At 46.7% G+C, this 20,017-nt stretch overlaps 1 protein-coding gene and 1 pseudogene across 2 annotated transcripts in view; one reads left to right on the forward strand and one right to left on the reverse strand.

Annotated features, from left to right (window-relative positions):
* Positions 1–20,017, reverse strand: part of LOC108590327 (HAUS augmin-like complex subunit 6) — a 32,250-nt pseudogene that overhangs the window by 4,509 nt on the left and 7,724 nt on the right. The window contains exons 4-6 of the transcript XR_013534635.1: positions 4,750–4,867; positions 3,010–3,145; positions 447–1,480 (exon numbers count right to left, since the gene is read on the reverse strand). The product of XR_013534635.1 is annotated as an HAUS augmin-like complex subunit 6 (transcript). The remainder of the gene's footprint in view (positions 1–446; positions 1,481–3,009; positions 3,146–4,749; positions 4,868–20,017) is intronic.
* Positions 9,786–14,399, forward strand: LOC100415728 (spermatogenesis-associated protein 31C1). Its single transcript, XM_035307264.3, has 4 exons — positions 9,786–10,003; positions 11,039–11,108; positions 11,671–11,731; positions 12,279–14,399. Exons 1-4 carry the CDS (start codon positions 9,815–9,817, stop codon positions 14,344–14,346), a joined length of 2,388 nt encoding a protein of 795 aa, XP_035163155.2. The 5' UTR covers positions 9,786–9,814; the 3' UTR covers positions 14,347–14,399.

Here is a 20,017-nt window from a genome sequence, read left to right on the forward strand (position 1 = left end):
CACCGGACAAGATTTTGATGACATTTACCTTTTCGGTCATTTGTATTATAAAACCAGTAGCTTCAGGTTGGGGGCTTTTTTCTCCACCCTCATCCCAAATCAATTCTAACTATATATACATCAACAGAGATTATAAAAGGACCTTTACAGTAAGAGATTGTTCCCTTCATCCTAGATGAAGGAAGGAGGAGCACATTAGCAATAAAGGTCGGCCGGGCGCGGTAGCTCACGCCTGTAATCCCAGCACTTGGGGAGGCCGAGGCGGGTGGATCACTTGAGTTCAGGAGTTCGAGATCTGCCTGGCCAACATGGTGAAACCCCGACTCTATAAAAAAGAAAAGAAAAAAAACAATAAAGGTCATGCAGCATTCATTATGTATTGGTTTTATCAAAAGTTGAGAGAAAACTTCAACAAGTGCATATGCATAGGTCTAGTTAAACCCTACCTTTTAAATTAGGTAGTTCTCCAAGACTACATGATATTGTGGTCCTCAATCTTTGTTCCACTGGAGAAAACTTAATTAGTGGTGAAAGAGACTGTTTTCTTTCACCAATGGACATGCGTAACGATGGCTCTGTATGGTCAGTACGCAAATCATGGGTGTCCAAAAAGTTAAGCATATCCTCTGTTTGTACACTTTGGGTAGTAGGACTCAATACTGGTTTGTGTCTTTCAGGTGTTAGGGGATTCCGGAGGTAAGATTCTTCCCTTTTCTTGGAAAGCCATTTCTTTAGAGCCTCATAGCTACTGCAAAGAGCCTGAATATTGAAGTCTGATTCTGCAGTAGTCTGTCTCCTTTCCACAACATGTTCTAGAAGAATGCCACCACGCATAGGACTATTTGGCTCCAGTTTAGAATTGGCCTCTGAACTACTGGAACTATTAAAACTTAGGTGACCACCTTCTTCCGGAAGAGTTTCATGTAATATGCCAAAATCAGTATCTTTAAAACTCTCAGAACTATTCCACTTGATATCTGAAAAGAGTTCCACAAGGCAGTTTTATTTGTGGAAGGCTCGTTACAAGAAGCTTGCAAGTGGTCCAGCGTTTTAGTATACTCCTCTTCACTGCCACGCATCACATCTATCCTGTTGCCGACAGCAGCGGAGAGTGTCTCCATTTAGCTAGTTCCTGAAAGCTTGGTTCAGGCTATACATTCGAAATCTTGCTTGCAAATTACTTTCTTCTTTAACAAACCTGACTGATTTTGTGTTAGCGGTTCATCTATGTGACTGGTCACCACATGTTTCTGAGGCACACACTTGCAATCTGAAACACCTTTCTCTTCAGTCGAATGAGACTGGCCAAAATCTGATACAGTGGTTTCAAAGAGAAAATCGGCCATGCTAAATTCTCTTTGATCAAGCAACACAGATTCTGGCAATACTTCTCTATGCTCAGTATCCATTTGAATGGGTTCTGTGGTTCTGTTTTCTTCCATTTCAATAGCTTTTCTCCATGAACTCCTAATTTCATTTACTAATTAAAAGGGGAGAAAACACAATTTACTAACATTCCCAAACACAGAGCATGCAATGAATCATTTTATTTCTAACACCGAAGATAAAGCTCCTGACTCAGTATGTGTTCTATAAATATACTGGTTGGATGACAAGGCTCCAAGATATAACAAATCCCACCATCAAAGAACCCCATCTCCAACTGATCACACACAAATAAACACATATAAAGACAGACGTTCCTGAAATGTGCATCAACTTTTATATAGCACATACGAATTGCATGTATTAAAAAGAAATTTTCTTGTCCATCTAGGCCATGGTTTGGCAAACGTTTTCTATAAGGGCCAGATAGTATTATGTTAGGCTTTGCAGGCCATCCATTCTGTCTAACTACTTAACTCTGCCATGACAGCATGAAAGTAGTCATAAACAATGTCAGCAAATGAATATGCTTATGTTCAATACAATTTTATTTACAAAAACACACAAAGTGGGGCCCGATTTGGTTCAGAGGCTGTAGTTTCTGACCTAGGCTGTGGCTGAGTTCAAACCGAATTAAATCAACAGCAAAACAGAAATTATTTAATTACACAACCAAGATGACGTGCCTCCTAAGGACACCAGTATCAGAGCTTTGCCTACACAAATTACAGGTTATGGGGAAAAAGGTATTGGGCAGTTTGACTCATTTAGGAGGGTTTATGGCTAATGCTTCTTGTTGATAACTGGAAGAACAGAGCCTCTGTATTCTATAAATATGTGCATAACAGGTCAGACCTGGAGACAAGAGATTTTTTTTTTTTTTTAAGACGGGGTTTCACCATGTTGGTCAGGCTGGTCTTGAACACCGGACCTCAGGTGATCCGCCCGCCTTGGCCTCCAAAGTACTTGGATTGCAGGCGTGAGCCACCACACCCGGCCGAGAATTGTTTAATGCTCAAATAAGATCTTTCTAGATAAAAGCCAAGGAAAACAACAAAAACAAAATTGTGTATTATCAAAATGTTATATCTCTCTGTATAATGCATACACTAAAGGCACAAAATACTGCTAAAAGACTGTTAGGTGAGAATGCCCATACTTAGTATGTTGATAAAAGTGCCTTACAGCAGCATAAATAAAAAGTCATTGCCGCCAGGTCCGGTGGCTCACGCCTGAAATCCCAGCACTTTGGGAGGCCGAAGTGGGCGGATCACGAGGTCAAGAGATCCAGACCATCCTGGCCAACATGGTGAAACCCTTCCTCTACTAAAAACACAAAAATTAGCTGGGCGTGGTGGCGCGCACCTGTAATCCCAGCTACTTGGGAGACTGAGGCAGGAGAATTGCTTGAACCCTGGAGGTGGAGGTGGCAATGAGCCGAGATCGCACCACTGTACTCCAGCCCGGTGCCTGGCGACAGAGCAAAACCCTGTCTCAAAAAAAAAAAAAAAAAAAAAAAAAAAGTCATTGCCAACTAAGCTAAAAAGATCTATCAGGCCATGGCTGTAACAGGGGTAATGTAAAGGAAAGACAAAAGAGTTACAGAGAGCATTATTAACTTACTCAAGTTTTCTGGAGTGCGGGGAATCTGATACCTTGTTAAGAAGGGGTTAGAACCCAGAGAGTCAATTAGTTCCTCTAATTTTATTTCTTTTCCTTCAGAGAACTGTGGTGCATCAGATAAAACTGCTCTGGCAACCTAAAACAGAAAAGAAAAAGTAGAGCAAAGATGACCAAGCCCGTTGGTAGAATGCAACAAACCCCTGATAAGCACTTCATGGTCAGCAGCCCCTCCCTTTGCAGACAGCACAAAAATAAGCAACAGAGAAGTTCCCAGACAACTCTGTAGAGACCATCTAGGTACAATCCTGTAAACAGAAATGATACTCTAAAGCATTTCCTCATCTTAAATGGAGAGCCAATATAAAGGAAAGAATACATAACAATCTTTTTTTTTTTGAGACGGAGTTTCGCTCTTGTTACCCAGGCTGGAGTGCCATGGCGCTATCTCGGCTCACCGCAACCTCCGTCTCCTGGGTTCAGGCAATTCTCCTTCCTCAGCCTCCTGAGTAGCTGGGATTACAGGCACGCGCCACCATGCCCAGCTAACTTTTTTTGTATTTTTAGTAGAGACGGGGTTTCACCATGTTGACCAAGATGGTCTCGATCCTTGACCTCGTGAATAAAAAAAGAAAAAAAAAAAGAAAACCAGTACTCTCTCTACTCTGCCTCACTGCCTAGAGGTCTATCCAACAGGGCAAAGTTACCTACTTCTGCCTTGAGTGAGAAATCCCCAGTCCAGGTTCTTCTCTCTCCAAACATATAATCACCTAGTCACTTAGGTGATTTGACTCTCCACTGCCTTATCCACATCTGTGCTATTTAGAAGAAGATACCTCCTTGGGCCTGAAGCAGCGTTTAAGACGCATTATGAACAAGCGCACTCACCTTTGTGCCGAGAAAAAACGCTCTCTCCTCTAGATACAGTAATCCCAACACCAGAACCCCGGGCTCAGTGAATGAAGAACAACAGACTGGACTTTAGCCCACAGTCACCCTTGGCTGGGCATCTTGGCTGCCACAGGATCTGCACAAGCATACCTGGCAGTCCGGCAGTAACATGCCAGGGCCATGAGCAGAGAGAACTAAGAGGAGCCCACCACTGCCTCAAGACACACTTCCCTTTATTGGGAAGACAGGTGGGACATTAGGAGAAAGGTTTTCTGTTTTCTTTCTTTTTCTTTTGTAGAAAAGTATATTTACTGAGTGCGGTGGCTCATGACTGTAATCCCAGCACTTTGGGAGGCCGAGGCAGGTGAATCACCTGGGGTCAGGAGTTCAAGATCAGCCTGGCCAAAATGGTGAAACCCCATCTCTACTAAAAATACAAAATCAGCTGGGCATGGTGGCACACGCCTGTAATCCCAGCTACTCGGGAGGCTGAGGCAGGAGAATTGCCTGAACCCAGGAGGCGGAGGTTGCGGTGAGCTGAGATCGCACCATTGCACTCCAACCTGGGTAACAAGAGCGAAACTCCATCTCAAAAAAACAAAACAAACAAACAAACAAAAAAACAATCTGTATGTTTCAAGCTCACTACAGAATAAGTGAAGAGATTTTCAAGTAAGACTGACCCTGTTTCCCCACTGTTATCCTGGGAACAGAAGCCCTCGCACATGCTGAGCAGTGCTGGCCAGGAATAGACAGACTCCGTACCCTGATGAGTCCTGGATGTGATCCATGTGAACTGACAGGGTGTGCAGCCCACCCCGATTTGAGGCAAGTGTTCATTTCCCTCCTTACCGGCATCGCGTTGCCAGCATCTTCTCCACACATAAACTGGATCTTTATTGTCATGTTCCGGGCTGATGCTAGTTTGTTAGCAAAGTTCAGCCTCTGTGGGTAGACATAGAGAGGATTTCTGAAAAAGGAGGGATAAAGAATTAATGAAAAAGGTCGAGAGTTTACTTTAACTAAGTTCGCAGCAAATGCTGAGACTTCCATTCATGGGGTGCTTTTTCCAAAGGAGTTTTTCCTCTTGAAGTGAATTATTATTGGAGGAGAGAGTGAATTACTTGATTCTTCCTCTTAAGTCACAGTCATCTGAAAACAACCCCTATTGCTCTCTCTTTTGCTACAAGTAAAGAGTGCTGCAGCTCACAAAGTCTTAATGTCTTGGAATGTGGAAATCTGCCTAGAGGTAACTGTATCTCTGACAGTCAGATAAAGAAAGCAAAACGGGTCCAGCTCATTTCAAATAAAACTCATGGCCATAGGTGATGGCCTAATGCCATTCTTCTCTTTTTCCCTTCCTAACCTTTATGTAGTAGTCTCCTTTTCTTACTGGCACAGCACTCGTTTTGGCTTCGCTTTCTCCTCTCATCTAAGATGACAGCTCAAACCCCCAAGCTCAATTACTGTATAACAACAACAACATGAATAATATAGCCATTCATTTGACAACTAGAGGACAGGTACTACGCTACGCAGTGCCTGGGTAACTTGCACATGTTTTTCTTTTATTTGCATTATTTGTAGTAGATTCCACTCAAATGTAAGTTCCACAAGGATAGGGATTTTTCTCTGATGTTTCTGATCCACTCATGTATCTCCAGCAGCTAGAAATAAAAATTCTCATATTCCATCTTATATCTACTAAATCAGAATCTGAATTCAAATGCAAATAAAGTGTCAGAAGCACTTTTCTCTTAGACAAAAACAGAAAAGCTGTTTGTGCTCCCTCCCTCCCTCCCTCCCCCCCCCCCCCCCCCCCCGCCCCCTCTCTCTTTCTTGAGACACAGTTTTGCTCTTGTCGCCCAGGCTGGAGTGCAATGGCACCATCTCGGCTCACTGCAACCTCCAACTTCCAGGTTCAAGCAGTTATCCTGCCTCGGCCTTCTGAGTAGCTGGGATTATAGGTACCCGCCAACACGCCTGGCTGAATTTTGTATTTTTAGTGGAGAAGGGGTTTCACCATGTTGGCCAGGTTGGTCTCGAACTCCTGACCTCAGGCGATCCATCCACCTTGGCCTCCCAAAGTGCTGGGATTACAGGTGTGAGCCACCGAGTCTGGCCTGTTGGTGCACTTTCAACAGGGTTACTGTTGAAGACTGTTCTGTCATTAACCATCTGAAGATCTCTCAAAAAATTTCTCAAACATCAAGGACCATGATAAATCACTTGTTAATAAGATACACCATGTATCCAATTTCCATTATTGCTATGTCTTTCAGGAAGATCAGAGACAATTTAACAGTTCAAAGTTCATAACCATGTCGGACCATATATTCTAAACTCGACCTGGGGTTGACAGTCTCTTCTTCATTTTCTCTGATCTTAGTTCTTATCTTTCTGGTCTTGTCATCTTACTATAGAGATTGTTAGATGTCTCCTAAATCCACTAAAAGTAAAAGAAAGTAACAAATAAATAGATGAACAAATAAGAACTTACCAAGGACTTGGTCATTTTTGGCTCTTCGGATGAAGGGGCAGAGATCTGAGAAAACAGATGGGCAGAGGTACAGATGGGAGAAGGAAGTGTGCCAGTGTCACCCATGGACACACACATCAGTTAGTGCCCATGTACCTTGCTCAAAAATTTATTTCTAGAGCTACAACATTAAAATATCATCCCATCATCGCATATTGTATAAAGATTTAAGTGCCAAAGTTTTACCATTACATGGTTAATAAAAAAGAAAGATTAGATTATCCAACACGGTGGCTGCCAAAAAAAAAATTAGAAACATTTAAATATCCAAGAATTGTGGATTGCTTAAATATTTTATAAAATATCCAAAGGACATACTGTTCTATTACATTATCATACTATCTGATTTCAAAGGCCCTTTTACGTTATCACCAACCCTAGTACCTAACTCCCCATTCTCACTCTTTAATCTGCTCTAAGTGTCAATTGCTACCCAGTGACTCTACTCCCAAAGCCATTACTGAAATCTCAGATTCCCTGATTCCCATGCCTTGCCGCCCTTGAGCCCTGAATCATTCATCCTACAATTCCTGATCGGAGAGCCTTCAATTCCTCTACTCTAATGGTCCTGGCTCCCTACCAATCATTCCCATGTCCCCATGACTGGCCTCCATGCCTGTATCTCCATCAGACATCCTAAGAGTCCCAATCCTAGGCACACCTGTACCTGCACTGGGGCCTTAGCACACAAACACATCTCCCACCGCTGACAAAACTAGGCCATAAACTCCTCCACACACGCAAACAGGAACTAAATCAATGAACAAATCTGGGGAAATTATTGAATGTATAGGATACATTTATACATAGAGAACACTTCTAAGTGTGAAAAACCAGACTATTCAGAGAAAGAATGAAGGAAATAAGAAAACTCTTCATTTGCAGTACCAAAAGTGAAATGATGTCAGAAATAGCAACTAAAAGACCACTCTTCTGTCAGGGCGAAAGAGGCATTTTCAGAAATAAAACCACTTTCAGAGAGTATCTCTGTCTTTGAGAGAAATACCAAAAGAAGTAGTCCAAATAAATGTAAAATGAATCTCACAAGAAATCTTCAATAGGAAAATACTGTTCAGTAATAATTCTTGCAAAATATATATAATTACAAAAAAGGACAATGTGACAATGGGATCAAGAGGCCACTAAAGAGAAAATTAATAATGTCCTATGATAAAACGTTCCTAATCATCGCAGGAAAAAACAGAAAAAATGGGGTGCAGAATGGAAACAATGAGCAGAAATTTCATCCATCCAATCAAAATATGTAAAGAAAAGGCAGAAAATAAAAGGAGCCAAATAGTGAACATCAAATGGAAGGCATACAATCAGATAAATCATTATTACAATAAGTAGAGGTACAATTCTATCAACAGAGACTATAAGTTGGATTTGAAAAAAAACCTTTGTTTTCAATATCTATTGAAAACAAATAAGTAATGTAACATAGAAACAGATATGGATACAAATGAAGCGATGGGCAAAGACACATCATCCAAATGCAACAAAAGTAAAAACAAGTGGCCGTGTAAGTATCAACGTGGCATTTTAAAAAATATATTCTCGATATTAATCATATATGTATGTATGATCTGCAAATATTTTCATGCAATCCATGAGTTGCCTTTTCACTCTACTGACAGTGTCCTTTGATGCACAAAACACTTTTATTTTGATTAAATCCATCTATTCTCTTATTGGCTGTGCTTTTGGTGTCTTTGATCCAAGAAATCATTGCAAAACCCAAATCACGAAACTTTTCCTTTATGCTTTCTTCTAAGACCTTTATAGTTTTAAGTCTTATGTTTAGACCTTTGATCCAGAGTTTGAGTTAGTTTACGTATATATACTATGTATATATCCACATGCAAAGAGTGAGGTTGGGCTCTTATTTATACTGCATATATACACCGTGTGTGTGTGTGTGTGTGTGTGTGTATATAGCATAGTATGTATCATATACAGCATATATATATAAAGTATATAATATATATGTATATATATAGTGTGTGCATATAAAGTATATAATATATATGCATATATACTATATATATACACGTTTTAAATACATATACAAATATATTTTAAAAAGCTCAACATCACTGATCATTAAGAGAAATGCAAATCCAAACCAAATATATATTATGTTATATATTATATATGCATTAGCTAGAATATATTAATCAGCTATATGTATTATACATTACATTATATATATTACATATTATTATATATAAAATGGTGTTTATATCATTGTCGTATATCCAAAGGAATATAAATCTTTCTATTACAAAAATACATGCACGTGTATGTTCACTGCAGCACTGTTTACAACAGCAAAGACATGGAATCAACCCATACGCTCATCAATGGATAAAGAAAATATGGGGTATATATACACCATGGAGCACCATGCAGCCATGAAAATGAATCAGATCATGTCTTTTTCAGACACGTAGATGAAGCTGGAAGCCACTATCCTCAGCAAACTAACACAGGGACAGAGAAGCAAATATTACATGTTCTCACTTATAAGTGGGAGCTGAACAAGACCATGTGGACACAGGGAGGAGAACAACACACACTGGCACCTGTTGGGAGAGGGCAGTGGTAGGGAGAGCATCGGGAAAAATGGCTAATGCATGCTGAGTTTAATACCTAGGTGATGGGATGACAGACGCAGCAAACTACCATGGTACACATTGACCTGTGTAAGAAAACTGCCCGTCCTGCACATATACCCCAGAACTATAAAGAAAATAAACACACAAATAAAATTTTTAAAAATTATCTTAATTGTATGTGGGTAGGTCCCTTTGATTCAAAGTGAAATGGAATTAAAAAAACAAACGAACAAAAAAACCTTACTATTCAAAATTTACAAAACTAAATAAGAGTAAAACAAATTTACATGTTGTCCCTGGATTGATATAAGACAAAAACATTGTGTGGGAAAGCTGGAGTTAAGGACGAATGAGATTCTGAGAATAAAAATCCCTGGTACATAGTCAAAGTTTCAGAGTCAACTTCAGATTTTCAAGGATTATAAAATAGGTAACTTCATACCACCGTCTCCAACAAATAAAAGGAACCAGATAATATCTGAGTTCCAGGGAGAAAGAACAGAAAATTGGCTGAGTTCTGTCAGTGACAAAACTTAGTGGGAAGGAGGAATCTGGAAGGTGGGAGAGTGGAGGGATCCCGGGCTTTTGGGGTGGGGAGGGGCTCTGCGTCAGCCTCCCCCCTCTCGCTGCCCCTCCCCAATCAGGGGCCCTTTGTGATGTAAAGGCCCCAGCTCTGTGATGCAGGCCTGGGCCCCAGTCCCTAGTCTGCGAGGGAATGCTCAGACCTCAGTTGCTTGAAGGCAGCAGACCTATTCAGATGGCGAATATTCCGTTTCCTCTAAAATTTCTTAGTGATTTCTGGATAAACACCCCCAGCTTTACACCATGGGTGTTGGATATCTTTCTCACCCTGGTATTTGTCGTGGAGTTATATTTCCTATTAGCCCCCTGCCTCTCTTACTTCCATCGTGATCCACCCTCACCATCGCCCGGGGAGAAGATAATGGTAAGGAGCCCTCAGGCCAGACCCACACAGCACATTTCTCTCCTTTCTTTCTATTATTAGCTCTACTTTTCCAAATCCAGTGGAGAGACTTCCACAATGGGAAGTGTCAAGAGAGACCAGAACATGGTCCTTCCAGGGAGAGGCAGAGCAGCCAGGGCTTGGTCGGGACTGGGATTTCCATCCCAAGCTCTAAGTCCATCTGAGGGGGAGCTCAGGAGGCGTCAGGGCAAACCCAAACCCCTGGACTCAGTGGTGAGGACCAGTCAGGACATGGGGGAGGTCTCTGGGGGGGGGGGCACGCATAAGCCCCTTCCTGGGGCAGGTGGCTGGGGACCCAGTCTCATCTGTGTGGGGTGATCTAGGGGCTGTGCTGAGCCTCTGAGGGCCTCCCACCTGGGCCTGAGCCTGGGCGTTCGAGTAGAGGAGCACCTCTACCGTTACTTACATTACATTATACATTATATATATTATAGTTTACATATGAAATACATATGTATTTATGTGTATAAAATATGTATTTCCTCATATAGTAAATCCCTCTTTGTGGTGGGTTTTATTGTTTGTTTGTTTTTTGAGACGGAGTCTCACTCTTGCCACCCTGGCTGGAGTGCAATGGCGATCTTCGCTCACTGCAGCCTCTGCTTCCCAGGTTCAAGCAGTTCTCCTGCCTCAGCCTCCGGAGTAGCTGAGATTACAGGCACGCGCCACCACGCCCGGCTAATTTTTGTTATTTTTAGCAGAGACAGGGTTTTTCACTATGCTGGCGAGGCTGGTCTCAAACTTCTGATCTCAGGTGATCCACCCTTCTTGGCTTCCCCAAATGCTGGGATCACAGGCGTGAGCCACCATGTCTTGCCCCCTCTTTGTGTTTTTCTAAGAAGAAAAGCAGTTTATCATCCAATTAAACATGAGTGGGAGGAAGCACACCGCTCCCTGAGCAAGACGAGAGAGCTGTGCTGTTCGTGAGCGCCGCAGCCGGACTGGGGGCGGAGAGCGAGAGCTGGTCTCAGCCCCTCGCCCTTTCTTGTCTCCCAGGGTCACCTTCTCTCCCAGGGTCAGCAGAGGGGGAGGCCCAAAGGCAGGAAGAAAAACAGCAGTCTGAAAGGTAAGGCTCTGCCGGGCACACTAGAGTTCATTTGATCTCGTCTGTCCCCGGAGAGAGGCGACTCTGTCTGAGGAAGTCAACTGAAGAAGCCTGAGGTGGGGGCTCCTAGGAAGGAAATCAGAACCCCGGGTCCCTCTCAGATTCCGTGCTGGCATGAAACCATGGTGGGCCAAGGACTGGCTGTTCTCCAGCAGGGCACAGTGTAGGGGGAGGAGACCAATGCCTGTCTGAATCAGGAGGGGGGTGAGGGGGCTGTGGACAGCTGTTCAACTCTGCTAAGGCTGACTCCTCTTTGAGACCACCCCAGTCCTTTCTCCCCCACAGGGAAGCTGTGAGAACTATGGGGATGGGGGGGGTCTGTGTGTGGAAGCCATTTGTGGACAACAAAGCCTTGCCCTCTGTGCCTCTCGCTATCACCGTCCAGGCCATGTGGCCTTGGACACAGACACGTGGTTTCCAGGGTCTGACTCCCCATGGTCTTCCCTCAAGAAACATCCACTCGACCTCCTGTGAGATCCCAGGCCCCTCCCTCACTGCCCTAACCCAGTCTCCTGATTTCCAGCTTCTAGAGACCTCCTGACAGGCCTGGAGGGGATTCGGGACTCGCTTTCACAACTGCAGCGGTGAGGCACTTCCCCTTCCCTGCACCCTTCTTACCGGGCTGGGATTCCACCCCAGGAGCTAACCTGGGATGGGGAGACCAGGGGGACAGAGGATGGGAGTGAAACCCTGGAGCAAAGGGTAGGAGAAGAAGTGGGGAGTCTGGGTGCAGTGCGGTGGAGGGGCATAGAAGGAGAACTGGGGAGTCTGGGTGTGGGGCGGTGGAGGCGCACAGGAGGAGAATTGGGCAGTCAGCATGTGGGGTGGTGGAGGGGCATAGGAGGAGAATTGGGGAGTCAGGGTGTGGGGCGGTGGAGGGGCATAGGAGAATTGGGCAGTCAGCGTGTGGGGTGGTGGAGGGGCATGGGAGGAGAATTGGGGAATCAGGGTGTGGGGCAGTGGAGGGGCACAGGAGGAGAATTGGGGAATCAGGGTGTGGGGCAGTGGAGGGGCATAGGAGAATTGGAGGGTCTGGGTGTGGGGCAGTGGAGGGGCCGGGGCCCAGGCACCCACTCTGCCCTATGGCCCTGCCTGCTCCTGGCTGCAGCTTGTGCCTCCTGTCTCCTGCAGCATCCTGAGGCCGTATTCTGAGAAAGGCGACTTTGGTCAGCTCTCTGGTGCAGATCCCCCCTCAGGTGAGGAGTGCAAAAGAGCGCCTGATGGAGCCTCCCACTCCCCTCAGGAGCTGATGGAAGATGCCGCTCCCGTGCCTTCCCCATTAGCTTCACCGGATCCTCAAACCCAGCATCCTTCGCCTCTCGTCTCCACCCCATCACCAGGCCCAATGGCCACCTCAGTCTCCCCTCTGAGTGCCTCCCAACCACCAGAGCCTTCCCTTCCCCTGGAACACCCCTCACCAGAGCCACCTGCGCTTTTCCCTAACCCAACACACACCCCTGATCCTCGGGCCTGCTCTCCGCCTCCTCCGAAAGGCTTCATTGCTCCTCCCCTGCGGGACTCCACGCCGACGACTCCATCTCACTGTGACTCAGTGGCGCTTCCACTGGGCACCATCCATCAAAGCTCCAGTCCTGAACTCTGGAGCAACCTGGGAATGACCCAAGAGTCTCTGGATCCGATGCAGTCTCCAGAGAAATGGCCAGGGACAAGTCAGGGCAGGGGCAAACTCAGACCCTTGCAGTTCTCCGAGTCCACGGGCGAAAGCAGCAAGGACATACAGAAGGTGACGTTCCCGCTAGAGAGTAATCCGTGCACACCTCTGGGACAAATTCGGGGGCAGACCCCACAAAATCTAGCCAGGTGCCTGGAAAGCTTCCCAGGGAAGGTTCTGGGGGCAGAACCTCAAGACTCTGAGGAATCAGAAAGAGACTTGAAGATGCCCTTGAGGAGAGACTCGGAAAGTGATTTATTAAGACGCACAGAGAGAAATCATATAGAAAACATCCTGAAAGCCCACGTGGGCATGAAGTTGGGCCAGCTCAATGAGGGCTTTATCCCCATCCGTGTGCGTCGATCCTGGCTTGCTGTCAACCAGGCTTTTCCCCTGTCCAACACCCACATGAAGACCAGCAATCTAACAACCCCAAAAAGTGAAAGAGCCAGTGTGAACACATCCCAGGAGCTTTCCTTCCTCGATCCGTGCACTCGACAGGTGCTGGGACGCCATATTGTGAGGTTGTGGGCCAAACACAACTGGAGCCTAGCCCTCAGGGTCCTCAAGCCCATTAAGCTCTTTAAACTGGAAAAGGTTTCGTCCTTACCCCTAACACAGCGTGCACGTCCCTCCTCAGCCACCTATGAATCTAAGCCTAACTCAAAAGTTGAGAAAGCCACGTTCCTAAGAGAGTCACCACCAGCAGGTCTGAGAAAGCAGGTGCTGACCAAAGCATCTGTTCAGACGCCAGACAGTCTTATGGCAGCCAGAAGGAGCAACCTGGGGTATGAGGAGCCCAAGAACCCGAAACATCAAGGCTCACGCAAGAGCCAGAGCCGGATGTTTACCCCTACTCACAACAGTGAGAACCCAACGAAGCCCAACTTAGAAAAACGTGAAGAAAGGCTGGAAGAACTGAGGACTCCCCAACTCACCCCAGTCAGGAAAACGGAAAAAACCCGTCAGGATGAAGGCCTCCGGCTGCTGCCGTCAAAGAAACAGCCTCCTTCAATAAGCGACGTCGGAGAAAGCATCAAACAATTCTTTCAGCAGGTCTTTTCAGAGAAGAAAAGCAAGCCAGTTCCAGTCACTGCCAAGAGCCAGAAAATAGTGAAAAACAGATCACATGTGTACAGCAGCTATGCTGAAGCTGAGCGGCTCACGGCAGCAGTTGGACACATGCTGGAGAAAAAAATGACACTTTGCCGTGAGCATCGTGCCTCAAAGGCAAATCAGCACAAACAGGAGTTCCAAGCCCCAGTCTGTGGGTTTCCCTGCAACCGCAGGCACCTCTTCCACCCGGAACACAGCACAATGCTGGGCTACGCAGCCAGCAGTCAACAAGCCACTCTCAAGAGCCAGAGTTACCCCAACAGAGAGAAGCATATCAGAGATCAACAGTCCCTGAAAAGTGTCCGACGCAACAATGAGCAACGGGGCCAGGACAGCCCCAACTCTTGCTCCCCAAGAAGGCTGTCTCCCCAGTCAGCGCCCCTCAGGGCAGACCGAAGACAGAACATTTAATATTCCAAAATAAATAAATAACTCCCCCCCCAATAAAAGGATAATGGCTTTTATTTGTGTCATGCTTCATCCTGAGTTCCTTCACTGAAACTTAGGTTTCCATAATACCGTCTTTACACAAACAACAAAAAATTCTAAAAACAAGATGAGAACACCTACGAAGATCCCACTCAGAGATATGGTTCAACCCATCTTTCTACTACTTACTCTGTACCTCAAACTTTATGCAGCTGTAGGAAGAAGGTTTGCAGAGATGTCATAGGACTGAATATCTCCATGCAGGCTCCAGGGACTGCCACAGTCAAGTAGCTTCATGTGTCACAAAAGAGTGGAAGCTCGGGTGGGAGAGTGTGAGCCCTGAGTTCAGAAGCCAGGGAAGTCTTGACCCTGGATATCCTGGGGGAGAGTAGATAATGCCTATCCTTGGGAAGCCCGTTCTCTCCCTCGCAAAGGCTGGGATGGAAATGGGCCCTCTTAGCTCAGCCTACATACAAAGCACAGAGTCCCCATCCCACTGCCTCCCCCTTTCTTGCACTCTGGAGAGGGGTGGGGACAGACCTTCCAGCACTGTGGATGTAAAAGTGGGGGTTGGGGGGAGGCCTCCACGGAGGCTGCTGAGGTCTGTGAGCTCCCCTGCCCGCAATGAGTGAATGACCCTGCTCCTGGGTCACCTGCCTTTGTCTGTCTCACCTATGTGTGTCTCAGCTTCAGAGAAGTAGTTCTGGGTGAATGGGGGAGGCCATGCCTGTGTGTGCAGAGGCTTCTGATGGTGGGACTCTGTAGAACTACAGCAGGATGCAGACAAAGATTTGAAAAGGAGGCAAAGTGGTGTGAGGGCTCCGTAGGCGGTGCCATGACCTGGGAGCCTCTGACATTCCAACCCCTTCCACAGGCATAGAGGGGCCTATGGCTCATCCTGGCCCCACCCCAGGGTCTGACCCTGTTCCAGCTCCCAGACCATAGACCTAAAAACGAATTTACCCCCAACACAGAGGGCCAGACCAGTGAGAAGGCAAAATGAATAAGGGAAGATGAATTTCTTAACATCTTTAATAAGCTTGCACATAGTAACCTACTGATTTTTTTTTTTTTTTTGAGACAGAGAGAGAGTTTCACTCTTTTGCCCAGGCTGGAGTACAGTGGCATAATCTCGGTTCACTGCAACCTCCAGCCCCTGGGTTCAAGTGATTCTCCTGCCTCAGTTTTCCAAGTAGCTGAGATTATAGGCACCAACCACCACACCTGGCTAATTTTTTACGTTTTTTTTGAGACGGAGTTTCGCTCTTGTTACCCAGGCTGGAGTGCAATGGCACGATCTGGGCTCACCGCAACCTCCGCCTCCTGGGTTCAGGCAATTCTCCTGCCTCAGCCTCCTGAGTAGCTGGGATTACAGGCACGCACTACCGTGGCCCAGCTAATTTTTTGTATTTTTAGTAGAGACCGGGTTTCACCATGTTGACCGGGATGGTCTCGATCTCTTGACCTCGTGATCCACCCGCCTTGGCCTCCCAAAGTGCTGGAATTACAGGCTTGAGTCACCGCACCCGGCCCCTATTTTTTACATTTTTAATAGAGATGGGGTTTTGCCATGTTGACCAGGCTGGTCTCAAACTCCTGACCTCCGGTGATCTACCATCCTTGGCCTCCCAAACTGCTAGGATTACAGGCATGAGCCACCGCACCTGGCCTACCTATTGAATTTTTAAAAGGATGTGTTGACCACAGGTGAAACAGCAAGGACTAGAGAGAACCCCAGGCATGACTCGGGAGTCTGGTGACCTTTAACATACACATAGCCCCAAGACTGCCCGCAGGGGAGAGGTGGTTACTTAGAAGGATCCCAGCAGCTGAGCTGGGGTCACACAGCAAATCTCCCTGGGCTCCTGAGGTCCTTTCTTGCCCCACAGACCAGCAGGGGAAGAGGCAGGCAGGCAGGCAGGCAGGCAGGCAGGCAGGCTGGCAGGCAGGATTTGAACACACAAGGCAGCTGGAAGTGACCTGTCCAGAATGGGCAGGGGGTGGGCAGGGCAGGAGCCGTCCCCGCTCTGTCTCCCTCTGCTTTCAGCACAGCTTCCTCCTCTCTGGGCCCTCTCCCTGTGGGAAAGCAGGAGGTCCCCACAAATCAGGGAGAGGAGTCTGAGGTCTCTAGAGGGAGTTTCCGTGCCTTGTGCACATACAGGCGCGCAGGAGGCCCAGTTCCGGGGGCCTCGTTTCCATGCTGGAGAGGACCGTGCCAGGCGGTGACACTGATTTAGATGAAAATGGGAATGGCCCTGCCCCCAGCATGTGGGACTGGTTGGCACTTGGGGTAAAGGGGGCAGTCAGCAACAGTCCCCAGCATGTGGCCTGTCCTAGGGCCAGGTCTGTCTGGGGCCCAGATGACTGAGGCAGCCTCCAAGGTGGACCCAGCAGTGACAGCAGAGCCAGGACCAGCAGGAGGGGCTGGGACCTGGAGCAGAGATCAGCTCCAGTCCCCCTGGGGAGCTCAGGAGAGAGTGAGTCACAGAGCTGGGACCCTGACTGCTGAGGATGGGCCATGCCTGGCTGCTGCTGGGTTCCCTCAGGAAACCGAGAGGCGAGTTCTGGGATGTGGAAGAGCTGGACGTGTGGACCCCACGGCTCAGGCCAGGAGAAGCACCACAGGAAACGCTGGCCGACCAACAAGAACATAGGAAGGCGCAAGCAAGCCAAGAGTACCCAAGCAGAGGGGTACTCTGCTACTCAGTCTCCCATGGGGTGCAGCGAGGCCAGCAGTGGAAACCACAGAGGCCTCCCACAGAAACCTCACAGGGACATCTCGTACAGAGAGCCCACCGGGACCACTCACTGCCACAGAGAGAGACACACTGCGCCCTCCAGAGACCTCATGGTGCCCCACAGAGACACAGCACCGAGACTCCCAGAGTGCTCACACGGACCCCTTCAGAGAACCCCACAGAGACCACACTGACAGACTTCATTCAGTCCCACAGAGACCTCCTGCAAATTTCAGAGACCTTCCTTGGTTCTCACACAGAGGCCTCACACCTGACAAAGGCCTCAGAGACTTTACACAGAATCATGAAACAGGGAACTCATGCAAAGACTCATGCAGCTCACCTCGTGATCTGCCTGCCTCAGCCTCCCAAAGTGCTGGGATGACAGGCGTGAGTCACCTCGCCCAGCCTCTCTTTTATTTTTAAGTTGGAGGTCTTGCTCTTTCACTCAGCCTGGAATGCGGTGGCATGATCTCAGCTCACTGCCATCTCCAACTCCCAGGTTCAAGTCATTCTCCTGCCTCAGCCTCCCTAGTAGCTGGGATACAGGTATGCACCACCACATGAGCCAAGCTAAGTTTTGGTATTTTTAAGAGACGGGTTTTTACCATGTTGGCCAGGCTGGTCTGAAACTCCTGACCTCAAGTGATTCACCCGCCATGGCCTCCCAAGGTACTGGGATTATAGGCATGAACCACCGCACCCAGACTGGTCCTGTAATTCTCTCTGGGCACCCTGGCCCTGTGAGCTGTAGGAGGGCAGGCGGGGCCAGGCCCCGAGCAGCCCCTGATAGGCGTTGAGTGAATGAGTAGGGGTGGGGAGGGGAGGCTGGGGAAGGCACCCGGGATGTGTTCCTCCCACCCCCCAGCCCTGTCAGGCCTCCATGTCCTGCTGAGCTCTTGCATGGTGGTCCTTTCCCACTTACAGCTCACTGCCTTGGACTAGGTCCCAGCCGATGGCCCGGCAGAAGTGTCCTCTCTGTTCTTATCCAGTATGACCTAGATGGGAGCCAATAAGCACATGGAACGAGCATAGCCCTGAGGGGTCAAAAATGTGTGAGGAAGAAAGAAAGGGAGGGAGGGAGGGAGGGAGGGAGGGAATGAGGGAGGCAAGAAGGAAGGAAGGGAGGGAGGGAGGGAGGGAATGAGGGAGGCAAGAAGGAAGGAAGGAAGGGAGGGAGGGAGGGAGGGAGGGAGGGAGGGAGGGAGGGGGCAATGAATGACTGCACATACAAAGGAATGAGTGAATTAATGCCCAAACCAAGAAATGAGGGAATGAATGAATACACACACCAAAGAAAGAAAGAATGAATGAATGCACACAAATGAATTAATGCACACAAAGGAAAGAGCCAATGTATGAACATGCCACTTGTGGGGCGTGAAGAGGTCTCAAGAGACCCCCAGTTGATGGGGCCCCACGTTGTGTCCTTGCTGCTGAGGGACCTGGACATGCTGGTGCATGGGAGAAGGGCTTGGGCTTGGGGTGAATTGGCTCACAGGCGACTCATCAAGTGTCACAAGTAACCCTGAGGAGCAGGCTTCCCCTCCCGAGCCTTAGCCCCACCAGATGTAACATGGATTAGAAGAGCGACCTCATGGCGCTTTTCTGAAAATTCAGTAGGTGAAACTTGGTGGCTCACGCCTGTAATCCCAGCACTTTGAGAGGCCAAGGCGATTAGATCACTTGAGCCCAGGAGTTTGAGTCTAGCCTGGGAAACAGTGAGACCCTGTTTTCGTTAAAAAACAAAAACAAAAACAAAAACTTAGTGAAATATGCACAAGTTTAAATAGCAGAATGGATCAAGCAGAAGAAAGGGTATCAGAGGTCGAAGACCAACTTAATGAAATAAAACTCAAGACAAGAATAGAGAAAAAAGAATGAAAAGGAATGAGCAAAGTCTCCAAGAAATATGGGACTATGTGAAAAGACCCAATCTACGTTTGATTGGTGTACCTGAATGTGATGGAGAGAATGAATCCAAGCTGGAAAATACTTTTCACGATATTATCCAGGAAAATTTTCCCAATCTAGCAAAGCAGGACACTATTCAACCCCAGGTAATACAGAGAACACCACAAAGATATTCCTCAAGAAGAGCAACCCCAAGGCACATAATCGTTAGATTCACCAGGATCCAAACGAAGGAGAAAATACTAAGGGCAGCCAGAGAGAAAGGCCAGGTTACCCATAAAGGGAAGCCTATTAGACTTACAGCAGATTTCTCAGCAAACCCTACAAGCCAGAAGAGAGTGGAGGCCAATATTCAACATACTTAAAGAACAGAACTTTCAGCCTAGAATCTCATATCCTGCCAAACTAAGCTTCACAATTGAAGGAAAAATAAAATCTTTTATGAACAAGCAAGTACTCAGAGATTTTATTATCACCGGGCCTGTTTTACAAGAACTTCTGAAAGAAGCATTATACATAGAAAGGAACAACCAGTATGAGCCTTTCTAAAAATATACCAAAAAGTAAAGAGCATCAACAGAAAGAAGAATTTATATCAACGAATGGACAAAATAGCCAGTTAACATCAAATGGCAGTAACCCTAAATTTGAATCGACTAAATCCCCCAATCAAAAGATAAAGCCAAAACCTAATGGTATATCCAAAGATACACAAAGACTCAAAGGGTTGGAGAAAAATTTACCAACCAAATGGAGAGCAAAAATAAATAAATAAACAAAAAGCAGGAGTTGCAATTCTCACATTTGATAAAATAGATTTCAAAGCAACAAAGATACAGTGGTAAAAGGATCAATGCAACAATAAGACATCTTAATACCCAGATAAATAAGACCCATAACGAGATTTAGACTCAACGAGACAGAAAATTAATAAGGATATCCAGGACTTCAACTCAGATCCGGAACAAGTAAACTCAATAAATATTTATAGAGTTCTCCAT

Source organism: Callithrix jacchus, chromosome 1 (genome assembly GCF_049354715.1).
Source record: "Callithrix jacchus isolate 240 chromosome 1, calJac240_pri, whole genome shotgun sequence".
Lineage (NCBI taxonomy): Eukaryota > Metazoa > Chordata > Mammalia > Primates > Cebidae > Callithrix > Callithrix jacchus.

Coding starts and splice junctions, on each gene's coding strand:
- LOC100415728 (XM_035307264.3), top strand. CDS start 9,815: ATGGCGAATATTCCGTTTCCTCTAAAATTTCTTAGTGATTTCTGGATA. Junction 11,109..11,670: donor GAAAAACAGCAGTCTGAAAG/GTAAGGCTCTGC, acceptor CCTGATTTCCAG/CTTCTAGAGACCTCCTGACA. Junction 11,732..12,278: donor TCGCTTTCACAACTGCAGCG/GTGAGGCACTTC, acceptor TGTCTCCTGCAG/CATCCTGAGGCCGTATTCTG.